Source organism: Polyodon spathula, chromosome 11 (assembly GCF_017654505.1).
Source record: "Polyodon spathula isolate WHYD16114869_AA chromosome 11, ASM1765450v1, whole genome shotgun sequence".
Taxonomy (NCBI): Eukaryota; Metazoa; Chordata; class Actinopteri; order Acipenseriformes; family Polyodontidae; genus Polyodon; species Polyodon spathula.
The window spans coordinates 39317598-39340557 of NC_054544.1; the positions used below are offsets into that span (position 1 = coordinate 39317598).

At 39.0% G+C, this 22960-nt stretch overlaps 1 protein-coding gene across 10 annotated transcripts in view; it reads right to left on the minus strand.

Annotated features, from left to right (window-relative positions):
- Positions 1-22960, minus strand: part of LOC121322909 (TRAF2 and NCK-interacting protein kinase) — a 141594-nt gene that overhangs the window by 13359 nt on the left and 105275 nt on the right. For 6 of the 10 annotated variants that reach the window (XM_041263499.1, XM_041263493.1, XM_041263496.1 and 3 more), the window contains 9 exons: positions 18672-18836; positions 17573-17821; positions 17122-17228; positions 16756-16895; positions 14101-14198; positions 10526-10549; positions 6163-6347; positions 5578-5695; positions 1522-1683 (listed from right to left, as the gene is read on the minus strand). In XM_041263499.1, the coding sequence (XP_041119433.1) occupies positions 1522-1683; positions 5578-5695; positions 6163-6347; positions 10526-10549; positions 14101-14198; positions 16756-16895; positions 17122-17228; positions 17573-17821; positions 18672-18836 (1248 nt within the window). The remainder of the gene's footprint in view (positions 1-1521; positions 1684-5577; positions 5696-6162; positions 6348-10525; positions 10550-14100; positions 14199-16755; positions 16896-17121; positions 17229-17572; positions 17822-18671; positions 18837-22960) is intronic. The other 4 variants (XM_041263500.1, XM_041263497.1, XM_041263492.1 and 1 more) reach the window with 2 other exon arrangements.

Genomic DNA, 22960 nt, shown 5'->3' on the forward strand with positions numbered 1-22960 from the left:
GATATGTAAAAAGTCGGATAAATGAATCCTGTTTTAAAACACCATTATACACAGCTGTAACAATTACTACCTTCACACAATTACTGTTTTGAGATTCAGCTTTTGTTCAGGAGCTCCCCTAAATCCCTTGTTTAGACAGACAGAGGGTACTAATGTTTTGTGAAAGACTAGCAGTCTGCCCTGTGGGTGCATGCATTCGCTGCCGAGTGACAGGCAAGAGATTTAGACGGAGGTTGAAGTTGATACACTCCACAGGCGAACAGGATTTATTTACATATCAAGACAACACACTGAACAGTTCACGTGACACTACCTACCTACCAGCAATGGTAGAGCACGGACCACATACAACACAGTGTACAATCTCTGAACTAATCTTCTCTGTTCAATAATAAACTGACGCTGCTGAAGAGTTTGATCATGTTGGATAAACAGTTAGGGCAGATACACGACAGATTACTGTAATACCAAAACTTTCTTTGACTAGAAGTCTTTCTATCTATAACTGTAAAACACTCAAAAGTGGTACATTTAGAAACACTAAAGTAAATTCAAGGACAAAAGTTTAGAGTAAAAGTTGCATCCTTTTAGATTATTTTAGTATTACTATACGTATAGAGCTTTGCAAACAGCTTTATATTGGGAAGGGTTTGCAAATCTTGATGATGGTAATACTGCTGTTGGCTTTTTTCACATGTTTTTGTAACAATCCTTTGTCTTCGTCCGAGGATAGTGCTGGTCAAATACCATAAAAGTGTACAGAATTATAATGTAATTCCCCCTGTGAACATTTTTCAAGTGAGGTTGTCTTAAAAATTACCATTGTGCCAAGTCATTTCTTTTCAGAAGACCCACTGATTGAAAGGGGACAAGGTTAATAACTACCTAAGCATAAACAATAGGGAATGACAGAGAACAAGACAGCAGTATATTAAACAGGTAAGAACTGACATATTAAATAAATGCCAACTAAATACCTTAAGATGGGTCATAAGATCCTGATATTGGAAGGTATGTCTTAATTATTCTGAAAACATGAAATGACTGGTTCCACTGACCCTGATTAACACTAATCTTGCACTGCCCAATGTTAGTAACAGCAGTCTAAGATTAGTGCTTATCAGGGTCTGTGGAGCCAGCCATTAATACACCAAGTAAAACACAAATCAAATACTTTAAAATATACAAATTGTCCCAATAGAGGGAGATCTTCAGATTGTCCCCCAGCTGAAAGGGGCTTGCATTGAAAGAGTGGTCTTAATGGAAGGGGGGGTGGTCACATATCATTAGTTATAGGGAGCTGTATGAGGTTAAAGTTTACTGTGTAGTACTTTAATCTCACAGTTCCTAACAACCGCAAATCACATGCTGATTAGATGCCTTTCAAATAAAATAAATAAATAAATCAAACACATAGATATCTCTGACACACAGCCTTGGCTTCTGATATAGATACACAGAGCACAAAAAGGAAAAGAAACAGAAAAGGGGATCTTTCAGAAGGGCCACACCGTCACCTACTTCCGAATCCAGGTCTTGCACATGCAGACTCGAAAGCCGCCCCAGTGCCTCGGTGGGTGTGCCCGCAGGCGAGTGGCTTTGCTGAACCAGATCAGGCAGATTGATGTGGCCTGCAAAGCCATTGCTATCGGCATGGCCAGAATGCTTTCTATCTCCCAATGTCTGCAGAAAGAATAAAGGAAAGGACTATTCTATTGCGAGAACCAGCACACCACACCAACGCCAAGCCAAGCCAGCAGCCACCGCTGTCACACTAAAGCAAACACAAAATAATAAGACGGCTATACAAAAACAAGGCTTTGAACCAGTCCCAGTAAGCAGGCTCAGCATTTACGAAATTAAGCAATTCTTTGACTTGTAAGGGAAGAACCTGCTAAACAGTATAGAAGGGATGGTACAAGGCACAACATCTTTTATACCTTCATAGGTAACACTTTAAAACCACAGGAATAACACCAAAATATCTTATGCACTTCCTCCGAGTTTTGAAGTCATTCACTTTGAATTCAGCCCCCTGTTATTTCATGTGAATTTAATTAGCCGTATTCATACCCTCTTACTCACCCACCAGGGGATTGTGAAGTTTTAATTCATGCATGAATGCATAAGAACATAAGAAAGTTTACAAACGAGAGGAGGCCATTCGGCCCATCTTGCTCGTTTGGTTGTTAGTAGCTTATTGATCCCAAAATCTCATCAAGCAGCTTCTTGAAGGATCCCAGGGTGTCAGCTTCAACAACATTACTGGGGAGTTGATTCCAGACCCTCACAATTCTCTGTGTAAAAAAGTGTCTCCTATTTTCTGTTCTGAATGCCCCTTTTTCTAAACTCCATTTGTGACCCCTGGTCCTTGTTTCTTTTTTCAGGCTGAAAAAGTCCCTTGGGTCGACACTGTCAATACCTTTTAGAATTTTGAATGCTTGAATTAGGTCGCCACGTAGTCTTCTTTGTTCAAGACTGAACAGATTCAATTCTTTTAGCCTGTCTGCATATGACATGCCTTTTAAGCCCGGAATAATTCTGGTCGCTCTTCTTTGCACTCTTTCTAGAGCAGCAATATCTTTTTTATAGCGAGGTGACCAGAACTGAAAACAATATTCAAGATGAGGTCTTACTAGTGCATTGTACAGTTTTAACATTACTTCCCTTGATTTAAATTCAACACTTTTCACAATGTATCCGAGCATCTTGTTAGCCTTTTTTATAGCTTCCCCACATTGTCTAGATGAAGACATTTCTGAGTCAACAAAAACTCCTAGGTCTTTTTCATAGATTCCTTCTCCAATTTCAATATCTCCCATATGATATTTATAATGTACATTTTTATTTCCTGCGTGCAGTACCTTACACTTTTCTCTATTAAATGTCATTTGCCATGTGTCTGCCCAGTTCTGAATCTTGTCTAGATCATTTTGAATGACCTTTGCTGCTGCAACAGTGTTTGCCACTCCTCCTACTTTTGTGTCGTCTGCAAATTTAACAAGTTTGCTTACTATACCAGAATCTAAATCATTAATGTAGATTAGGAATAGCAGAGGACCTAATACTGATCCCTGTGGTACACCGCTGGTTACCACACTCCATTCTGAGGTTTTTCCTCTAATCAGTACTTTCTGTTTTCTACATGTTAACCACTCCCTAATCCATGTACATGTGTTTCCTTGAATCCCAACTGCGTTCAGTTTGAGAATTAATCTTTTGTGCGGGACTTTGTCAAAAGCTTTCTGGAAATCTAAATAAACCATGTCATATGCTTTGCAATTATCCATTATCGATGTTGCATCCTCAAAAAAATCAAGCAAGTTAGTTAGGCACGATCTCCCTTTCCTAAAACCATGTTGACTGTCTCCCAGTACCCTGTTACCATATAGGTAATTTTCCATTTTGGATCTTATTATAGTTTCCATAAGTTTGCATATAATAGAAGTCAGGCTTACTGGTCTGTAGTTACCTGGTTCAGTTTTGTTTCCCTTTTTGTGGATCGGTATTACGTTTGCAGTTTTCCAGTCTGTCGGTACCACCCCTGTGTCAAGAGACTGCTGCATGATCTTGGTTAGCGGTTTGTAAATTACTTCTTTCATTTCTTTGAGTACTACTGGGAGGATCTCATCCAGCCCAGGGGATTTGTTTATTTTAAGAGCTCCTAGTCCCTTTAACACTTCTGCCTCAGTTATGCTAAAGTTATTTAAAACTGGATAGGAACTGGATGACATGTGGGGCATGTTGTCAGTATCTTCCTTTGTAAAAACTTGTGAAAAGTAATCATTTAACATATTTGCTATTTTTTTTTTCTTTTTTTGCCTTGTACATGTATGTGAACAACATCACTTGTTACAAAATGAACATGGGATGAATTTAAAATTAATTACTTCAGAACTCAGAGGAAGTGCATAAGACATTCAGGTGTTATTTCTGTGGTATTCAGTCAGAATTCATTATGAATTTGTGGCCATTATTTGAAAGTGTTACCCTTTCATATGCAAAATACAGAAGTCTACCAGATAAAGTGAATTCTACATCGGTATTGTGAATAGTTAGTTTACATAGCAGAACAGAGTATATGTTTTTTACATACTCTTTACAATACTGGTACATTAACTACACTGCACCTATACTTGTTATAATATTTGTTATGTAAAACAAAATTAGACGATTGGTAAATACAAATCAAAATTGTCAGTATATGAAACATCATCCTCACAGTCATGTAATGCTGTGCTTGTTATATGTAGTACATATTAGTAAATGATAACTACAGTTCAATTAATGTACCTGTGTTTTACGTATCCACATATCTTTATACTGTGACAAATTACAATTAAGTCTTGGAGCACTGCTAAAAATCCTATTGTAAATGCTTTTAAACTGCCTCTAATGTGTTGTGTGTTATTGGTTGTGTATTGAATGTGTACGATATACTTGTGGTCTTGATTGTGTGTACATTATAAGACTCTTGTGACTGTTGAATTTCTTTTGTTCAAGAGGATTCTGACGACAACGACAAAGACTCTTTAAAGGAGTATGAGCGTGCTCACAAAGAGGGTTCACTCAGCACACGGTCAGAGACATTACAAAAATAAAAAAAAATAATAAAATAAAAAAGCTATTGAAAAAGGAAACAAATCTGGCTGGTCAGATTAGCCCTTCATCCACACGCGACCTTGCCTGCATGGAGCACAACTATTTTACCACCTATCCCAAATCAGCTTCCAGTTGGATGCCTTTCTGGAAAAAATGCTTCAAATTCTGTTGTTAAGCAGAAAATAGGAAAGGGGAACTCATGTGTGTACTGCAGTATTACAGAAAGGAAGCAGGCAGAAGGCTTTTCAGTTGAGCAAAGGACTGGCCACACTCTTGATACTTGTTTAAAATCCATCCTATGTTATCCCTTGTCACTGTTCTTGAAACAGTTCACAAATGACCGTTTTAGGGTTGTGTCTATTCATTATTCCTTTTCAGATGTCCTAATTCTCTGCATCCACTGTCTCGCTCCCTGGTCAAAACTGGCTTCCAATAACACGTAATCTGATCAGTCGCGCTCTCTTGGGTTGTTTGACATTCATTAAAAGATGCCTGGACACAGTGGTCTTTTTTTAGTCAACTTAAGTGTTCTCGAGCTATTGTTTTACCCACTGTGGACAAGCAGCTGCTCCAGGCCTTTTATATTTATTTTTATACATGACACATCATTGAGTTCACATAACACTGTTAACCAATTCCTTGAAATAGTTTAAAATGTAAAAAAGAAATTAAATTCAATATTAAAGCTCTTCTACTTTAAGGGAAGCACAGTTGAAAAGTAAGGGTAGCACAATATCTGGATCAAGCATACACTGTACCGTTGGAACCGCAAAGGATTCTGGAACATTTTCACTTCCTCTACGGGGTCATTAGAGCAAAACAACCAGATTTTGGCTTTTTGGATTTGTTTTAGGATCTTAACATACATAGTATATTACGTTTTTAAAAATGGCTTAAAGCCAAAGCAAATGTCTCATCACATACGTTGTCTGTTTTTTGAAGTTGTCCGATTCGCAATTCAGGAGACACACTCACCTCTCTCATCACCAGGGTGCCGTCCCTAGAAGAGCTGCTGAAGGAGTCTGCATGAGACCCCTCGTGGCTTCCCATCACCCCCAGGCTATAAGGATCATTGCCAGGCACTCCACTGGGCCTGTTTATTGGGATAGACACAGACCATAATCAAGACAAGTCCTCAAGATTCACCAAATGGAGGGAGGTTGGGGGGGATTCTAATGAGGTTCCCAAAAAAGTAGACAGACAACATTTTGTAACTAAATACCCATGGAAAGTTTCGTTAAATGTTTTTAATTGGATAATAGGTTATCACGGCAATGGTATAGTGGTTACTATGTTCCAGTAGAACCATGGGAGGTGCAGTAGGTACGTCAAAGGTGGATAATTAACAGTATTTAACATTTTCATGCTAATTTTTTTCACCCAATTAGATCTTTGCAGGTACTGTATATAGTTTCAAACAACTTTTCATAATTCATCAAGTTTAACAAAAAATAATAAAATAGGTGGCAGAGATGTCAGCAGTGCATTGTCTAGAAACACAAGTAACCCACATGGATTACTTCAATTAAACTACTTGGGTTAATTAAATGAATCTCTTACATTATCCGGGGAATGTCGCTGACTGGCACTGTGCCATCGTGCATCTCATTGTCTGGGTCTTCCTCCTCTTCATCGCTGCTCTCAGACTCCTCGCTGGAGGAAGAGTAATCCGTCACTTTGATGGGTGGTCGGTTCGTCTCGTCAATGCGCAGCTCCCGCAATTCCTTGGCCAGAGCGCTCAGATCCTATACAAGGAAACCCAGTCCATTTAAGAAAAGGGATGCATTTCTTCACACAACAAAGCAAGCAAAACTGGTCAGACACATAATAGGACAATGTCTTTCAATAGCAGTTCACAGCAATCTTGTGGATACTGAACTGTCTGGAGTGAAGAAAACAGGAAGCTACACAGATACAACATGGCTCTAAAGTCTTATAAATTCGTGCTGTACAAAACAGCTATTTGATTACTTGGATCAAGCATGAGGGTCCTTGGTGTTGATTGGGCTTGGATTTGTGTTGACTGCTGTTCTCCACACAGTCTGAGAAAAGCACTAAATCACAAAACCAAGCAGCTGTTTCTTGGAATTGTAAATGAGACCAATCAACACCAATGACCCTCAAATAATTATTAGCATTTCTGTGGAGAACTCAATCCAAATTATCGTTCATGCACCTCTACTGTAAATACTTTATTTTATCAGTAATTGTTTTAGGTCTAACAAGTCCCGGTTTTAAAAATCTGTTATTTCATTGTCTTTATTTCCATTGATATGATTAGTTTAAATTACTATATTTTGGAAATGACAAATAAGACAGATTGGGGTAATTTAAGACTGGCATAATTTGGGGTGTACATTTTACTGGATGATCCGGGATTATAGCTAATGCATTATTTCCATATGTCTTGTGTACTTCCATTCATTAAGGAGGCACAATAGGTTACAGAAAAATCTTATTGCATGTCTTACTTTCAGGTAGAATTCCTTAAAAGTGAAATGATTCCTTACACCTTCAATGCTTTCTTTCATGTCATAAACCAGTGGTGCAAAACTCTGGTCATGGAGGTCTGGTGTCCCTCCTGGGTTCTGTTCTAAACCATACCCTAAATTAGTTAACTGGACCAATTAAGCTTCTAATAAGGTCCAATAAAGTACTTTAGGGTGCAGTTGGAATAAAAGCCTGCAGAGACCAGCCCTCCAGGACTGAGCTGTGCACCACTGTCAAACCAACCAGCTGCTTTCCATAATGACCGATATTAAATTAAATGCATGTAAATACACATTGAATGTGTTTTTGCAACATGCTCTTCATTAAAACTGCACATACATTGGAGAGTGCACAATAGGTAATATTTATTTAATTACTACTGCTAAATGAATCCACATAACCTTGGATACAATTCACTCTAAGCAACTTCCTTAACCACACCCCCTTTTAATCCCCATTAGTTGAGCAAGTTATACAGGGGTTTTCTATCAGGATGAGAAAAAGAGTAAACCGAACACTGAAGATTGACAAGGAGATGCATCACTTGTCATCCACTAGGGTTATCCATAGTAATAAAAACTAAAAGCAAAACAACTGTGGTTTTCTTGCGACTAATCATGATGAAAAACAACTGCCATTACCATTGATGTTTTTTCTGTTTCGTCTTGATAAAAAAGAAAAGCAGCAGGGACTCTTAGGGAAGAGGTGCATGCATGGCTTTGGTTACATTATTGTAAACAGGGGCACAGCATGGAAGCACTGGTCAAAACAGATGAGACAGCAGTCTCCCACATAGCATGTAAGATGATAAACACAGTGTTGCAAGAGCCAGTCTTACCCTTTCTTCCTACATTACTGACCGATGTAGCCATCAGTTCAGAGACAGAGAGGGAAGGAATGTAGTTTATAAATAATAAAGTTTCATTTTTTTCTTTTGTGGTTCTATTATTTTATTCATTTAATCTCTCTCTCTCTCTGTGTGTGAGAAAAGGTCATATTGCTGCACGATTTGAATGGAATGGAGGAAGTTTATTCATTCTTGGCAGACGAGGTCAAAGCCAGGTAAATGTAAGTTTAGTCTTTCTGGAACTATAATTCAGTGCTAATATTTAAGCTTGTCTTAAGGTCTCCGTTATGATAGAACCAACAGGAAGTGTGTACTTGATTTTTTAAAACATGAACAACAGCGTATCAGAAACCTGTCCCAAAACCTCATGACTCATAGAAGGCACACAATTGAATTGTCCCTTCCTATGAAGTGTTTAGAGAATAGCACCACTTACAAGGCAATTGCCTTGTCTCTTAAATAGTCCTTATCAGCACATAATAAATGTAGACTCAACATTACAATTTTACTGTGAAACTCATTGTACAGTTCAGTAATACTATTATAATACTAAAGTAACAGTGACATAAATCAACATTTTATTAAGGCATCCAATTGTTACTTTCTTCATAAGTATGTGATTAGTTGAACAAGGATATGCAATTTGCATGAAGTGCTGCATTATCACAATCCCTTGATGGATTTCAACATCACAAATCACAGAAGACATGTTACAGATTATAGCTGTAGTTGACACCATAAATGAAAGATAACACCCACTGCAACAGATGGTCTTTAAAATGACAGAAAACAACAAAATCACAAGCCAAATAAAGTGTAAGAGTTAAGCAATAGTAGGGTTTTGCCACACATGACAGTGAATCATTTACATTGGATACCAAGTTAAGTCTCTTAAAGTTATTTCAGTTATTTTTAAACAATTTATAACAAGCTCATGTGTGGCACAAAAACCATGGGCGTCATGGCAACAATCTACAATTCTTTATTCGTGGCCCTCAATATTTACTCATATTTTTGTGTCAGATATGCTACTGAATGTCTTCTCTTTCATGTTAAGGATGTGGGCCGTTTTGCAATACGAATATTGAGATAGAAATTTTATCTACTATAGTGAACATCCACTATGGTAGTTATTTCAGCTTTAAATGGGAGGGTATATTTGCAGAAATTAACTTGCCTACAGCCATTTTCTTGCCCCCCCCCCCCCCTTTATGTGTTTCAAATCCTATGTAGGCCCACTTGTGCATTACAATTCTCGCATCTCTTGCTGCATTGCTTTGTGACTGCAAAGGCTGCTGGGAATGCCTAGCAGACTGCAACTCCCTTCCAGTGGCTTAATCTAATGTGAGGCTATTGATTTTCAGATACTATGAAATATTACTATCACGAAGTATAATGTATTCAAAACCAAGATTGAGTCATTGTAACCAGTAGCAAGCTACGATTTACTAAATTAATTTATTAGCTTTTTGTCCTTGTATAATCTAGCTGAGAAGGCACTTAGTGGTATGGAATAAAGTTATCACACTCCCATTAAAAGATTAAAAAGAAAGAAACAGGTCAGTGGTGTGCAGGATGATCCACCACTATTCCCCAGGTGGCAGCCCTGGCTTGCACTTCAATTTTAATCACTGATGAAATGTACAGCAACACACATTTCAGGCACTGGCTCTGCAATATACTCACTCCTAGCTTTCAACTCCCCCCGGCTATTATCTACGCTATGCTTTCATACCTTCAATTTAAAGTAACATTAATATGCCGTCTAGTTTATTTCCAATCAATATTAATTAACTGTGGTGTACAACCTAAGCCAATTGTACAACCAGTTGGCATATGGATTATGATGGGGTCACCCACTAATCTTACAGTTTTTTCAAATGTGTTTATTATTTTAATATCTGTACCATCCCAGAAAGCCTTTTCTGAATTCCGTTACTGTTTTGATTTTGTTTGAAAGTTTCTCTTCATAAACTAGTTGTTTGAATAGCCTCTGGTGACCCGGAAGATTTCTGTTCATTGGATTTCACACACATTTGAACCGAGCGACCCCCAGTCATTCAGAGCGGAACGGAGAATGGACAGACAAGCAAGTATAAAAACTACACAAACTAGAGAAGAAAATAAAAAAGAGAGAGGTTTTATCAATGTTTATCGTATATACATTCATTTCAGTCAAACTCATTTTTTGGGGGAATTCGACATTTAACATCTTTACCGATTAATATAGAAAAGTAGTAAGCCTAAATATAACCAATGGAAAACAATGCACACTATAATGTAATGTACACAGGATAGTTTCTTTACATTGCATAGATTTATAATATTCACTTGGGTGTTCTGTTTTTTTAGAGCCATTAACTGTTTGTATTTTATGTATTTTAGTTACATAAGATATAGGAATATGCGTTTCTATAAGATTTCCCACAGGATTTGTTAACAGGGCCAAGTAGACTCGGGTGTTTGAAGCACACTGTGAATTTCACATTCCTCTATTGTACAATACTGAACAAGCACATCAGGTATTTGATCAGCCTGTGCAAATGACAATGACAATGACAGTTAATTGAGGAAAGTGTCACTAACCTCATCTATGGCTTTTTTATAGCTCTGAGGGGAGGGAGGAGAGAGACGACAGCAGAGGAAATGGAGGAAGAGGAGGAGATAGCCAGAGGAAAGGGATGCAGGTTAGAGAGAACATGAAAAGTTATTAATTCAGTATTACAAGAAATAATGAAAGTTATATTAAAAGGTACAGTTTCTATAAAAAATACATATTTCAAACATTTTTTTAGTTTCTAATATGCACCATCATCACAAATCTCCTCAACATTAGTCAACTGGGTGCATGTGAAAGTAGAAAGTTGAGGGACAATGGCACTGACTACTGCTGGCACTCTCTAGTAAACACACCTAAATTGTCACCTGAAAAGCTTCTGCCATTCAGTTCTGAGACTCTCCCTAAACAGAGATGGCAAATTATGGTCATAGTACCAGGCCCATTGTTCACTGGGTTCAAGATGAGATTACGAAACGCATTCCACTAATGACATGGGCCTGACTAGAACTCGGGACTCCAGAGGTGAATTTGCCAACGTTTTAAAAAACACTTAACATAATTCAACAACTGGAGTTATATACATGGGCAATCGTATGAAGAAATCTATTGAAGAAATTACCCTGTCCCTGTTCCCCCCCCCCCCCCCCCCCTTTTTATAACCTTTAAAAGTAAAAAGAAGGAAGATGCTCATTGGCTTATTGTCACCCTAAAGGGATCGGATACTTTACAATGAAAGTAAACATGTTCATGATGTAAACAAACAGCCAAGAATGAAAGTTTGAGTTCTCTTACAAAGACCCAATTTAGAAGCAACAGAACTTCAAATGATCACAACAAAATCTGAACACTGCACCACATCAGTTTTATAGATATCCAAACTGAGAAAACCTTATCTGAAACCCAAATATAAAAGCATAGAATAATTCTCACATAAAGATGAACACAGACACTTATTTGCACACTCTAAAAAAAAGCATCCTATGTGCATTAACACATTTGACTGCCAGGTCCTGTTTTCTCTTTGTTTGCTGCGAGCCATGGAGAATCCCTGTCGTGAAAACTAAATGGCTTTGTTTTGCTGGGAACTTAAATTGTTCTGAATGAAAAGGCACACCTTGATTTGCCTGACAGGACGATGGAAACCTTAACTGCCTCACCTGACAGTCAATGTGCTAAATGAACATTGGCTTCAAGCAGTGTAACACTTGTAGATGTCTGGTACCATCAAATCTCAATGCGTCAGCCTTCTATATACAGTGCCTATAGGAAGTATTCACCCCCCTTGGACGTTTTCACAGTTTGTTGTGTTACAACTTGAAATATTGATGCTTTTAAATGGGATTTTTTCCCTTTGATTTACACAACCTACTCAACACTTTCAATGTATGAAAAAATGAGGGGGTGAAAAAACAAATCAATTAAATAAAAACCTGAAAAGTCTTCATTGGAAAAGTATTCACCTCCTTTGCTACGACACTACTAAATAAGGTCAGGTGCAAGCAATTGCCTTCAGAATTCACACAATAAGTTAAATGGAGTCCATCTGTGTGCAATAAAAGTGGTTCACATGATTTCAGATTAAATACATCTGTCTCTGCTAAGGTCCTACAGTTGGGTAGTGCATTCAAAGCAAAGATACTACCAAGACCACCAAGGAGCTTTCAAAACAACTCCAGGATAAAGATGTGGAAAGGCACAGATCAAGGGAGGGGTTAAAAAGATTTCAAAAGGCACTGAAAATCCCTTGGAGCACAGTCATGCTGATCATTAAGAAAAGGAAGGTATATGGCACCACCCAGAATCTGCTTAGAGCAGGCCGTCCTCCCAAACTGAGCAGCCAGGTAAGAAGGGCATTGGTCAGAGAAGCCACCATGAGGCCAATGACAACTCTGAATGACCTACAGCTTTCCATGGCTGAGATGGGAGTCTGTCCATGTGTCAACAATAGCTCAGGAACTCCACAAATCTGGCCTGTATGGAAGAGTGGCAAGAAGGAAGCCATTTCTGAAAAACGCCCATGTAAAATCCCGCTTGAAATTTGCAAAAAAGCATGTGGGAGACTCTGAAAAGATGTGACAAAAGATTCTGTGGTCCGATGAAACAAAAATTGAACTATCTGGCCTAAGTGCAAAGTGTTATGTTTGGCGCAAACCCAACCCAGCACATCACCCAGGTAACACCTTCCCTACTGTGAAGCATGGTGGTGGCAGTATCATGCTATAGGGATGCTTTTCATCGTCAGGGACTGGGAAGCTTGACAGGGTAGAGGGCAAAATGGATGGAGTTAAATATAGGCAAATTCTTAAGGAAAACCTTGTTCAGTCTGCAAAAGACTAAAGAGTGGGACACAGACTCACCTTTCAGCAAGACAATGACCCCAAGTACACAACCAAAGCAGCACTGGAGTGGCTTAAAAACAAGAAAGTGAATGTCCTAGAGTAGCCCAGTCAAAGCCCGGACTTGAATCTGATTGAGAATCAGTGGCAAAACTTTATTGCTGTCCACCAGCAATCCCCATCCAACTTGACAGAGCTTGAACAATTTTGCTAAGAAGAATTGGCAAATATTGCATGATCCGAACTTAGAAACTTACCCCAAAAGACTCACAGCTGTAATTGCTGCCAAAGGTGGTTCTACAAAGTATTGACTCGGGGGGGGGGGGGGGGACGGGGACGGGACGGGACGGGACGGGACGGGACGGGACGACACATTTCAGTTTTTTTTTATTTTTCATTAACTGTTGTTTCACAATAAAAATTCTCTTGCCTATTCAAACTGTTGAGTAGGTTGTGTAAATCAGAGGGGAAAAAAATCCAATTTAAATACATCAAGATTTCAGGTTGTAACACAACAAACTGTGAAAATGTCCAAGGGTGGTGAATACTTACTATAGGCACTGTAATTATCTTACCCCAAAATCTGTCCTTTCACATCTTCAAAAAGGACAAGAATCAATTCTTATCTCTTATTAGCACTTTTATTATCCCCAGTCCTTTTCTTTGTCTATAACAGTATTAGGATGCAGCAGTTTAATGAACTAGTAAATGGATTTTAATACACTGGTTAAACAATTGACAAGTTTTGTGGTGCTGCAGGCAACATTGTAAACACAGAATTTGATTGATTTTTATCCCATCCTTCTCCCAATTTGAAACAGTCAATTGTATTATTTTAGGCTCAGCTCACTGCTACCACCCCCTGTGATGACCCGCGAGTGGTGAATACGAACACACGCTGTCCTTCAAAACGTGTGCCATCAGCTGACAGCTTTTTCTCCCCCACTCTGCAGGCCCGCCATACAGCGCAGCTTACAGGCAAGCCTGCATGCGTCTGGCCAGTCTACAGGGGTCACTGGTGCGTGGTGAATTGAGGTCACCCTGGCCGACCTAAGCACTCCCCACCCGGCGATGCTCGGCCAATTGTGTGCCGCCCCTTGGGAGCTCTCGTCCATGGTCAGCAGTGGAATAGCCTGGACTCGAACCAGCAACCCCTAGGCTATAGGGCGCATCTTGAGCTCCATATGGAGCACCTTTACCGGATGCACCACCCGGGAGCCCTACATACATAGGATTTTTAAGGGAAGAGAGAACTAGGAACTTACAGCAGGCCGGCTGGGTCTGGTCATCTCTCGTCCTTCCTCCTGCTTCACCTTTGAGGGGTCCTGAGTCATTATGGGAGAGCCTTCTGGTTTATTTGCTCCTGTTGAAGCAATTAAAGAATGGGTCACACACAACTCTCATTGTTCAATGTAGCCCTTCCACTGTTTCTGTGGAGCTCAGTGATTCAAAGCTTCTTCACTTTAAAAGTTGGGCGATACACAGTATGTTATTAAGTATTTGTCCAAGGTAGCAGAATACTTGTGGTGCCAATATTGTATGTAATGAATTCTGTAAAGCTTGCATATTGGGTGCTTGTGACAGGGACAGAATGAATCAATACTCTAATCTCCCTCCCGTCCTGTGATGGCGCTGCCTAAGGATGGTCACGCTTGCACAAAATAGTTGACTTGACCGGCACTTCCTGCAAAACTGGAAGTCTGTCATTTTGTGCTGAACCTTTTCCAAACTGACGAACTTATGCCTGAAGCTATTCCAGCCAGGACCTTGGACTCACCACTTACTCATGGATGCTCCCTGGCCTGAAGAAGCACCTCCCTGAGCACATCAATAGATGGCCATTAAGCACATGGAGGGGCACGTGCACACTGCTGGAGCAGTGTTTGAACTGTTGTTGTTTTTGAACTGTTTATTTTGCCCCGTGTTGTAACCACTGCTGGTTTCAACCAGGAGTTTTACTTTGTGCCGTTTTATTTTGTGCAATTTTAATTTACAACCTGGTCTTCACCATTGCTGGTTAGACCGGGGGTTCTTTGAGTTCCCGTGGAATAATAAAGTACCCGTGTAAGGGTTTGGACTATCCCTTGTTTCCTGCAATGTCATTTTGCACGTTACCACTTGCCTTCCCGTGACAGTGCTATAAAACATAAAAGTTTCAACTTTTCTTTATATTTTTTGGATTCCTATACGCTCAATAACTTAAGCTAAATAATGCCCTACCCAAATTCCATCACAATTATGTAAACCATTATCTAGTATAGAGACTGTAAAATACATTCCCATCTTTATTTGTGTATCTCCTTATACACACCAATTCAGTTAGACAATAGTTTGAAGTAACTGAAATCTGACCAGGATAACAAGTAGTAAAAACTTTGAACCTGTAACAGCCTTATTTTACCTAGCACTGAAAATGTTCTGGCTTCCTACTCATGTTCTTACCAAGGCCATCCTTATAACTGCCATCTGTTGAACTGTATACTCATATAGTGAAACTCCTGTACAGTATTTGTCCCTTGAATTGTTACAGAACACCCTGCAAATTTTACAAGCACATTAAGTTATGTTCTGTTCTGCCTTGTCCGTATCGTAGTGTTATACTGTGTTTTTTAAACATGTTGTTGCACACACATCATGGATCGTAACTCAACAGAACAATACATTTCTCAACAGGGGAGGGGGTGGGGGGGTGTTCCAATGATCAGAGCATGTTCCATCCTACAACAATACTGGTTTTCTCTTCCCACAATACACCACTCATTCCAATCAGAGTTCCAGCATTGTTGCAGGAGAGCGCCTGATACTGAAAAAAAGTCACAAAGCAACACAGACAGCAGCAATCAATCAATCAAGAGCCGTAAACACGGCACTGCCTCACCTCATATTAAGATGAACATTGTGCCATCGGGCAAGCCACAGCAGAGCAGTACAATATCCAGGGAATATGGAGCAGTTAAGTTCTGTCAGGGTTTGGCATTCTATTGAAGTCAGTCGCCATAAAAGACAACATACTATAGTGAGATGGTGACGGTAACTGCTTTAGTTTTTTACAAATGATCACAAAGGCCAACACCAACGAGGATCTATTTTCTAGTTGCACTGAAGAGAATCAGTGAGAACCATTTTATAGTTTATTAATAAACATTCTGTATAGTGAACTGCTGAAAGGTACAATATGCATCTTGGTATTTGATATATGTAGGAGTCTTTCCATCCAAGTGGTGGCAGGTTTAAATACTGCCAACTGTTTAAATAATTAAAATGGACTTTGTGACAACCAACATCTCTAACAGTGTATTTTTGTCACTGAAAAGTAAGTGGAGTGCCAGGTTTGATCCAACTTCAAAATTTAAACAGTGGTGGTATTTAGCTCCATCACAGATTTTAGATGGATTGAACAGCCCTCTTTTTGTAAAAAATAAAATTATAAATAAATAAAAGAAAAATGAACCAATTTCATAAAAAGACTGAAGGTTGGCTCTTTCCTACATTGATTTTAAAAGCCATGTCTGATCAGGGATGGAAATAAGATTCCTATTGCATATCAGATTCCCTCATTCCAGGTTTTCTACAAGATTAATTAGCCAGTGTAAAGGTAACAAGCTCATGTGTGCCTTATTAAACTCATCATAAAACTAGGAATGACTCGCACTGTTTTGCAATGAGTCTTATTTCCATCCATTTTGTAGGTATTTGCACAAATAGATTCGCTCCCACTTTTTAATTATGTTGTTATTAAACTAGTTGTGTCAGCATTAGGCTTTACTGCTATTAACTGTTGTTGTGCTGTTTTGCCAGGGCCCTTTGTAAATTAGTTATCAGGTCACAAATGGTTACATATATAGTTAAACAAACAAAATTCTCTGAATCACATAGTTCAGACATGGGCTTCAGGGTTGGATGTATGCGGTAGGCCTCACCTCTGACTCTGTTCCTCTCGCTGGAGCCTGGCTGGGAGTCCCCCTGAGAGCTGGGGTTGCTGGAACTGGACGAGCTGCCACTGCTGGTTCTCTGTAACACCGTCTCCTGGGGCAACTCCAACTTCTGCAGGTCAGGGTTGCTGAGGAACAAACACCTGACATGAAACTCCTCCCTCTTTTAGGGGGGCTAAAGCATCTGTGTCAAGCATCCCAATGTACATGTGCATGTGTAAAATTTTAAATTACATACACTTTAAAAAAAAAAAAAAAAAAAAAAATCACAACTGTGGAAATGTGTAATATACAAATACATAAACAAATCAATCCAAGTGGCTAGGATTGCTAGCTCTATTGCTCTCCTCTTACCTGGCTCTGATGAGTTGTGCTGCAGCTCGGCTGCCCAGACCACTTCCGTTTCCAGGGGAATTTTTCCTGACCAGGGCAGGAGATATGGAAGTTGTTCTCTGGGGAACCTAAAGGTAAAAATAAATTCCCATCAAATAAAGTACGTCTCAGGGTTAGAGTTAGAAGCGCTTTAATTCCAGGTTTACAGTATTCAGTTAATTCTACCATCATCTGACTAACATCATCATGCACCAACTAAAGTAATTCATTTTATTAATGAACATGGAGTAATCAATGCAATTCCTAGTACTATATTTCAATTACACAGAAACGCATGATCAACACTAATTCTGTGTTTTAATCCTTATTTCGGCCAGGGTTGTTGTGAACGCCTGATAAAGTCAACGCCACCAGTTAAGTCCATTTGAAGCGATATGAAAAGGGTTCGCGTGTGCATATAAAATGAAAGAACCTTGGGTGGGAGGTCCTCCTCCTGCCTCAGCCAGGCGCTGCGGTCGAACATCTCGTCCCGGCTGCTGCTGATGCGGGGGGGCAGGGGCGGGGTCTCAGAGGTGGGGTCAGAGTTCTGCCGAGGCATCTCCGTGCGGTGTGAGACGATGCCCTCCTGGAAGGCAGAGACCCCCTTTGCAGATTGGTCATGTAGAGACTGGGAGCCGGACATGGAGGAACCATGAGATTTCAGAGGGACCAAGTGAGCCATCTGAACCAAGCAGAAAGCACAAGACAATCTGTCAGTATTATTCCTCTGCAGCAGCGGGGTACTTTCCAGTCCAATATCAGTCTCGCACACACACACACACACACACACACACACTTTGAATCCAGGTTTTACTATGAGCCTGACTACACACTTACATCAAATACTCTACAGTATTAAAATGAAAACCAGGCTTAAAATCTGTTGTGATGCAAATGGTGTAAGAGTGCAGTCAAAGACTCCAGGGTCTTATAAATGTTGCACCATGCAGAGATGACCACTATGCGTGGCAGAAGGCAGATTATTTTTCTCTCTCTTTAAAATACATACTGTAATCTTCAGAATTCCTTAGGATTTCAGTAGTAAGTCGACATGTGATTGTGGCAAAGCCCAGCTTGGCTCTTCATGCCAACAATGTAGAATATCCAAATGCATTATAATAAACTATATTAACAGCTTGAGACACAATACTGCGCCCTTTCCTGTAAGAGGAGGAAATATTAGTTCAGCCCCCCCCCCCCCCCACCCACTTATCTAGCCTATTATTGCCATGCAGTGATTCACTGAATCAGCAGGATGTGCAGAGGAGGTCCCTGGGCGCATATATATATATATATATATATATATATATATATATATATATAGTATATATATATATATATATATATATATATATATATATATTTCTGCTTATTATGGTAATATGCCTATTCAGCATCTCGGTACCTGGAAGGAGGTTAACATTGGTTCATGCAATTTAGGGTACTTCTGTAGGACTGGAATTGTGCAGCCCAGGACAAGAAGCTTTAGTCTGCCTTTAAAAGTATCATGAAGAGCTGAAACCTGGCACTACCTGTGGCTCGACTGGCCGGTGGATGGGCGGCGTCCTGGCCGGCTGGACGGCACTGCTGCTGAAGGACTCCGACCGCGGTGGCAGGCTGGGGTCGGAAATCCTATTGGCCACCTTGTGCTGCATTGCTGGAGAGCTCTGCCGATTCAACTTGGAACGTTCTTCAACCTACAGTAGACAGGATAATATTCAGAGCACCAATGGAACTGCAAAACCCTCCAGTTCCAGGCAGTTACTTCAGCACAGCAGATTACACCAGGGCAAATCCACAGTGATTTTAACTGGTGGACATTTAAAAAATTTAACTTCTACTTCTATTTGTATATAGACGTTTAATGAAATAGACTATAGGTACAGTAGTTCATTGTCAAGTATTTTCTCTCTCTCTGTTCCAATTACAAGTACACAATGATTTTGGGCCTCTTGTTTCCAGTAATTAGTACCATATGTTTAGCAACCCAATAGAAAAATGGACAATGAACAATCCTATAGCCAGTACAACTGATAAGCAGTGTCTACAAATCATTTCGCACTGGTTTCCTTTGCTATGAGTTAGCTTCCAATTTAAAGCCTTTTTTTTCCCATTTTGGGTCCAGTCATTTTTGCTTCAAATCCATCATCTGTGTCCCGATTTTGTGCTGAGGTAAATGTCTGTAAGACAGTCAATCGTCATTTGCCATTCCCTTTTTGCATAAGCAGCCCAAAAGCACAATAGGACTCTCACTGGGGAGAAGTTAGAGGATAAAGAAATGATCTGTTGAACCATTTCTTTTCAACTTACGAGCTACTGTTGTTAGAGACTTGCAATTCTTTGACTTTGTACTTCAATGTCTACATACTTAATCAATACAAATAACCTATATTTTATGCGATGTCTTACCCACAAGTTAAAGGTGTATTTTTTTTTTTAACTCTATTTATAGCAACAGCCCTCTCACTAGTCCGTTATTGTTTTGCTGTTAATCGTTTTGACTTTCACGTTGATTCAGGTAAAGCAACTTTTTTCCCCTGCCAAAACAAGTTAACGTCCTGTGTCGTAGGAAATAGTGCATCACACAGAACGTATGTTTAGGCAAAGGAAGTGAAAAGGGAGAGAAATTAAATATTTTCATAAAACTTTGTGAGGTGGCTGGAAAAACGGGCTTCACAAGAGGAAAAGATTTAAAAAAAAATAACTAAAATGCTAATGCTCCCACACAAATTGGCTAAAGCCTTGGTTAGCATGCCTTCTACTTCATGAATGTTTGCTAGATTTTATTAACATTCATTCAGTTAGGTATTTATTTTCTCCCCAGTTATGTTTTAGTAGTATTTAAGTGGGTATACTTTCAAAGTGCATCATATACATGTGAGTGTATTATGCCAGCAAAATTATAAAGTCTACTGTATATGATGTTGTGAAGAGTTGCTGCAAGTGTGCAAAATGAAGCTAACCTAATCAGGAACTGTACAGTAGCCTCTACTACTTATATTATTTTAACAAAAATAGCCTTAACATTGTGTCTTTAAAACATAATATGTAAGTTTGCTTTAAAATACCAAAACAGATGTGGTCAAAGAAATGCATGTACACGCACCAGAACTGTTAATGAAATCAGTTACATAGATCAGCCTTCACCATATCCCAAATTAAAAAATCAATCTGCCACAGCCTCTACTTCAAGGGACCCAATAGTAAAGCAAATACAAAGACAAAATACATGTTAAAATCAAGAGCAGAAAAAAAAAATTTGCATCCTCATTACAGCTTTAAAAGAATAAATAAGCTAGTCAAAGAGTTAATTGATGATCTGTTCACACACACAACTACCACAGCGTCAATGAGCGCCATTCATCAGCCAATACGAGAAGCAAGTAACCAGTCTACAAGGAATAGTTCCGCACCTAGTAGGAGATAAAGTATTGATGTTAATAAATAGCATGAATGGATATCTCCCATTTGTATTGCAGAGTTTTGAGATGGAGTTCTTTGGGTGCCTTAGCAAGTGCGTGATTCAGCATCTAAACTGACTTGGTCCTCATCTGATATGGGCAATTCTGCATGTAACAATTGGCATGATTGGGGGAAACACTTCCTAGCATTATATTATAAAATATTAAACTTGTTGGGAGACCTTAGTGTTGTCATGTAGCCTTTTGAAAGGTGCATTGGCATTTAGGCCACTTTCTAAATCGAGATTACTAGAATTTTATGCCACTGCTAAGAGTATCATACAAGTTGTGAGAAGGATGTTTAAGTGAATACAATTGTAGGTTGCAATATTGAAAGCGATACCATATCTTTTTAAAGCCTTACAGCTGGATTTGACAGATTTTAACTTTCTAACTCTCCAACAGTCTTGCATATGAGCAATCATAACTGTGTATAGATGCACTGGCCCATCTGCAGTATTGCCCATTTAGAACAGGAAAATTCATTTAAGACAACCCCACTCTCTTTCTCTACACCTCCCCTATTATGCTGCTGTCCCCATTCATATTATTCTCAACATCTCAACTCCACCCATCCTGTTCAATCCCAATATCCCTAACTCAAAACCCAACCATAATCAACCCACTAAACTGCTATAATCAATACGATGTAACACTACAATACTGCTAATGGGAGATATTCATTCATGAATCTCCATGAATGTCAACATTTTGATGCCAGAAAATACTACTGCAAAGTATGAAAGACTTAAATATGTTAGTGAATCAGAAAACAAAAAGGATGGCAGCAGCTCTTCTTCAGAACCAAGCCAGTTAGTTTATCATTATCCTCCAGGTAAAATCATTAGTCACTCCTCGTGAATCACTGCTCTTTCAACCCCAGTTCCCATTTTCCATTAGCTTCTCTAGAATCTAGTTAGCACTGAACATGGCAGCAAGGAGATCGCTTTGAGGGGTGTGGAATGTAACCATGCACTCGGTACCAGTAACCAGTAAGTGCTTGGCCTCAATAACTATGTGACTGACTTTGGTTATGTAGCCATAAGAAGTCTAGTGAGACACACTCTACTCCACTCTACTCTACTTGTTGTCAAAAAAAAAAGACAAAAAAATGGAGGAACTACTGTAGATTATCAAACCAATATAAACAATACCAACGGTACTAGTCTTTCAAAAGATAATTGGCCTGTTTTTAGCCTAAGTAAAACATCTACTGGTGTCAAAGCTTTACAACAAGGACACTTATATAATAATAATGATAATAATGAATAATAATATAATAATAATAATAATAATAATAATAATAATAATAATAATCTATTTTTTATAGCATCTTTCGTAGTGGACCACCATCACAAAGCGCTTTACAAGACTAGGGTGTGTGAACTATGCATCGGCTGCAGAGTCACTTACAACGTCTCACTCCAAAGATGGAGCAAAAGGAGGTTAAGTGGCTTGCTTAGGGTCACACAAGGAGTCAGTGGCCAAGCTGGGATTTGAACCGGCTACCTGCTGGTTACAAGCGCGTTTCTTTAACCACTGGACCACACAGCCTCCTACCATAGACCAAGTGTTTCTTTTGACAGAACCAAGTTATACTGCTATGTGGACGGTATGTTAGAAACAAATGTCACTAATCCTTATACCACACTGCAAGTGAAAAAATCATCTCATAACAAATGCCAACTTGTTGTCCTATTAATTTATCTAGTGGGTCTGATGATATAGGCACTAAACACCTCCACTGTTAATAGGGCACTTTGTGTAACAAGATAATTAAAATCTATCAGTGCATGCAAGTCTTTTGTATGTATTTCTGTCTGTAATGATGTGTAAAACAAGAAAGGTTACTTAGATCAAATCATACAGACATGACAGTCTTCACTCACCTAATCTGAACACAGAATTCAGGCAAAAACACAATGACTTACATGCAGAGTCCTTTTTCAGGTTATCCAACTATTCATCTAAGCAAATGCTAAAAATGATGTTTCATTTTTCAAGTCCGGAAAACGCTTTTGTGAATCCTCTCTTCAAATGTTACATTTCATTTAAGAACAGCAAAATCATGCTTCTATTGCTAGTCTCAAATTCTATTCAAATGAAGCCCAACAAATTCAATGACACCAGTGAACTGAGGAAGAGTACTATGGACAGGTTTCCAGTCCTTTACTGTCCTGACACTTTCCAGGCATGCTGTAGGCTGAACACTAGTAATTCAGCTTTTGTTTAATTAAAAAAAAAACTATATATATATATATATATATATATATATATATATATATATATATATATATATATATATATATATATATATATATATATATATATATACACACATACACACACTCAAAACTGAT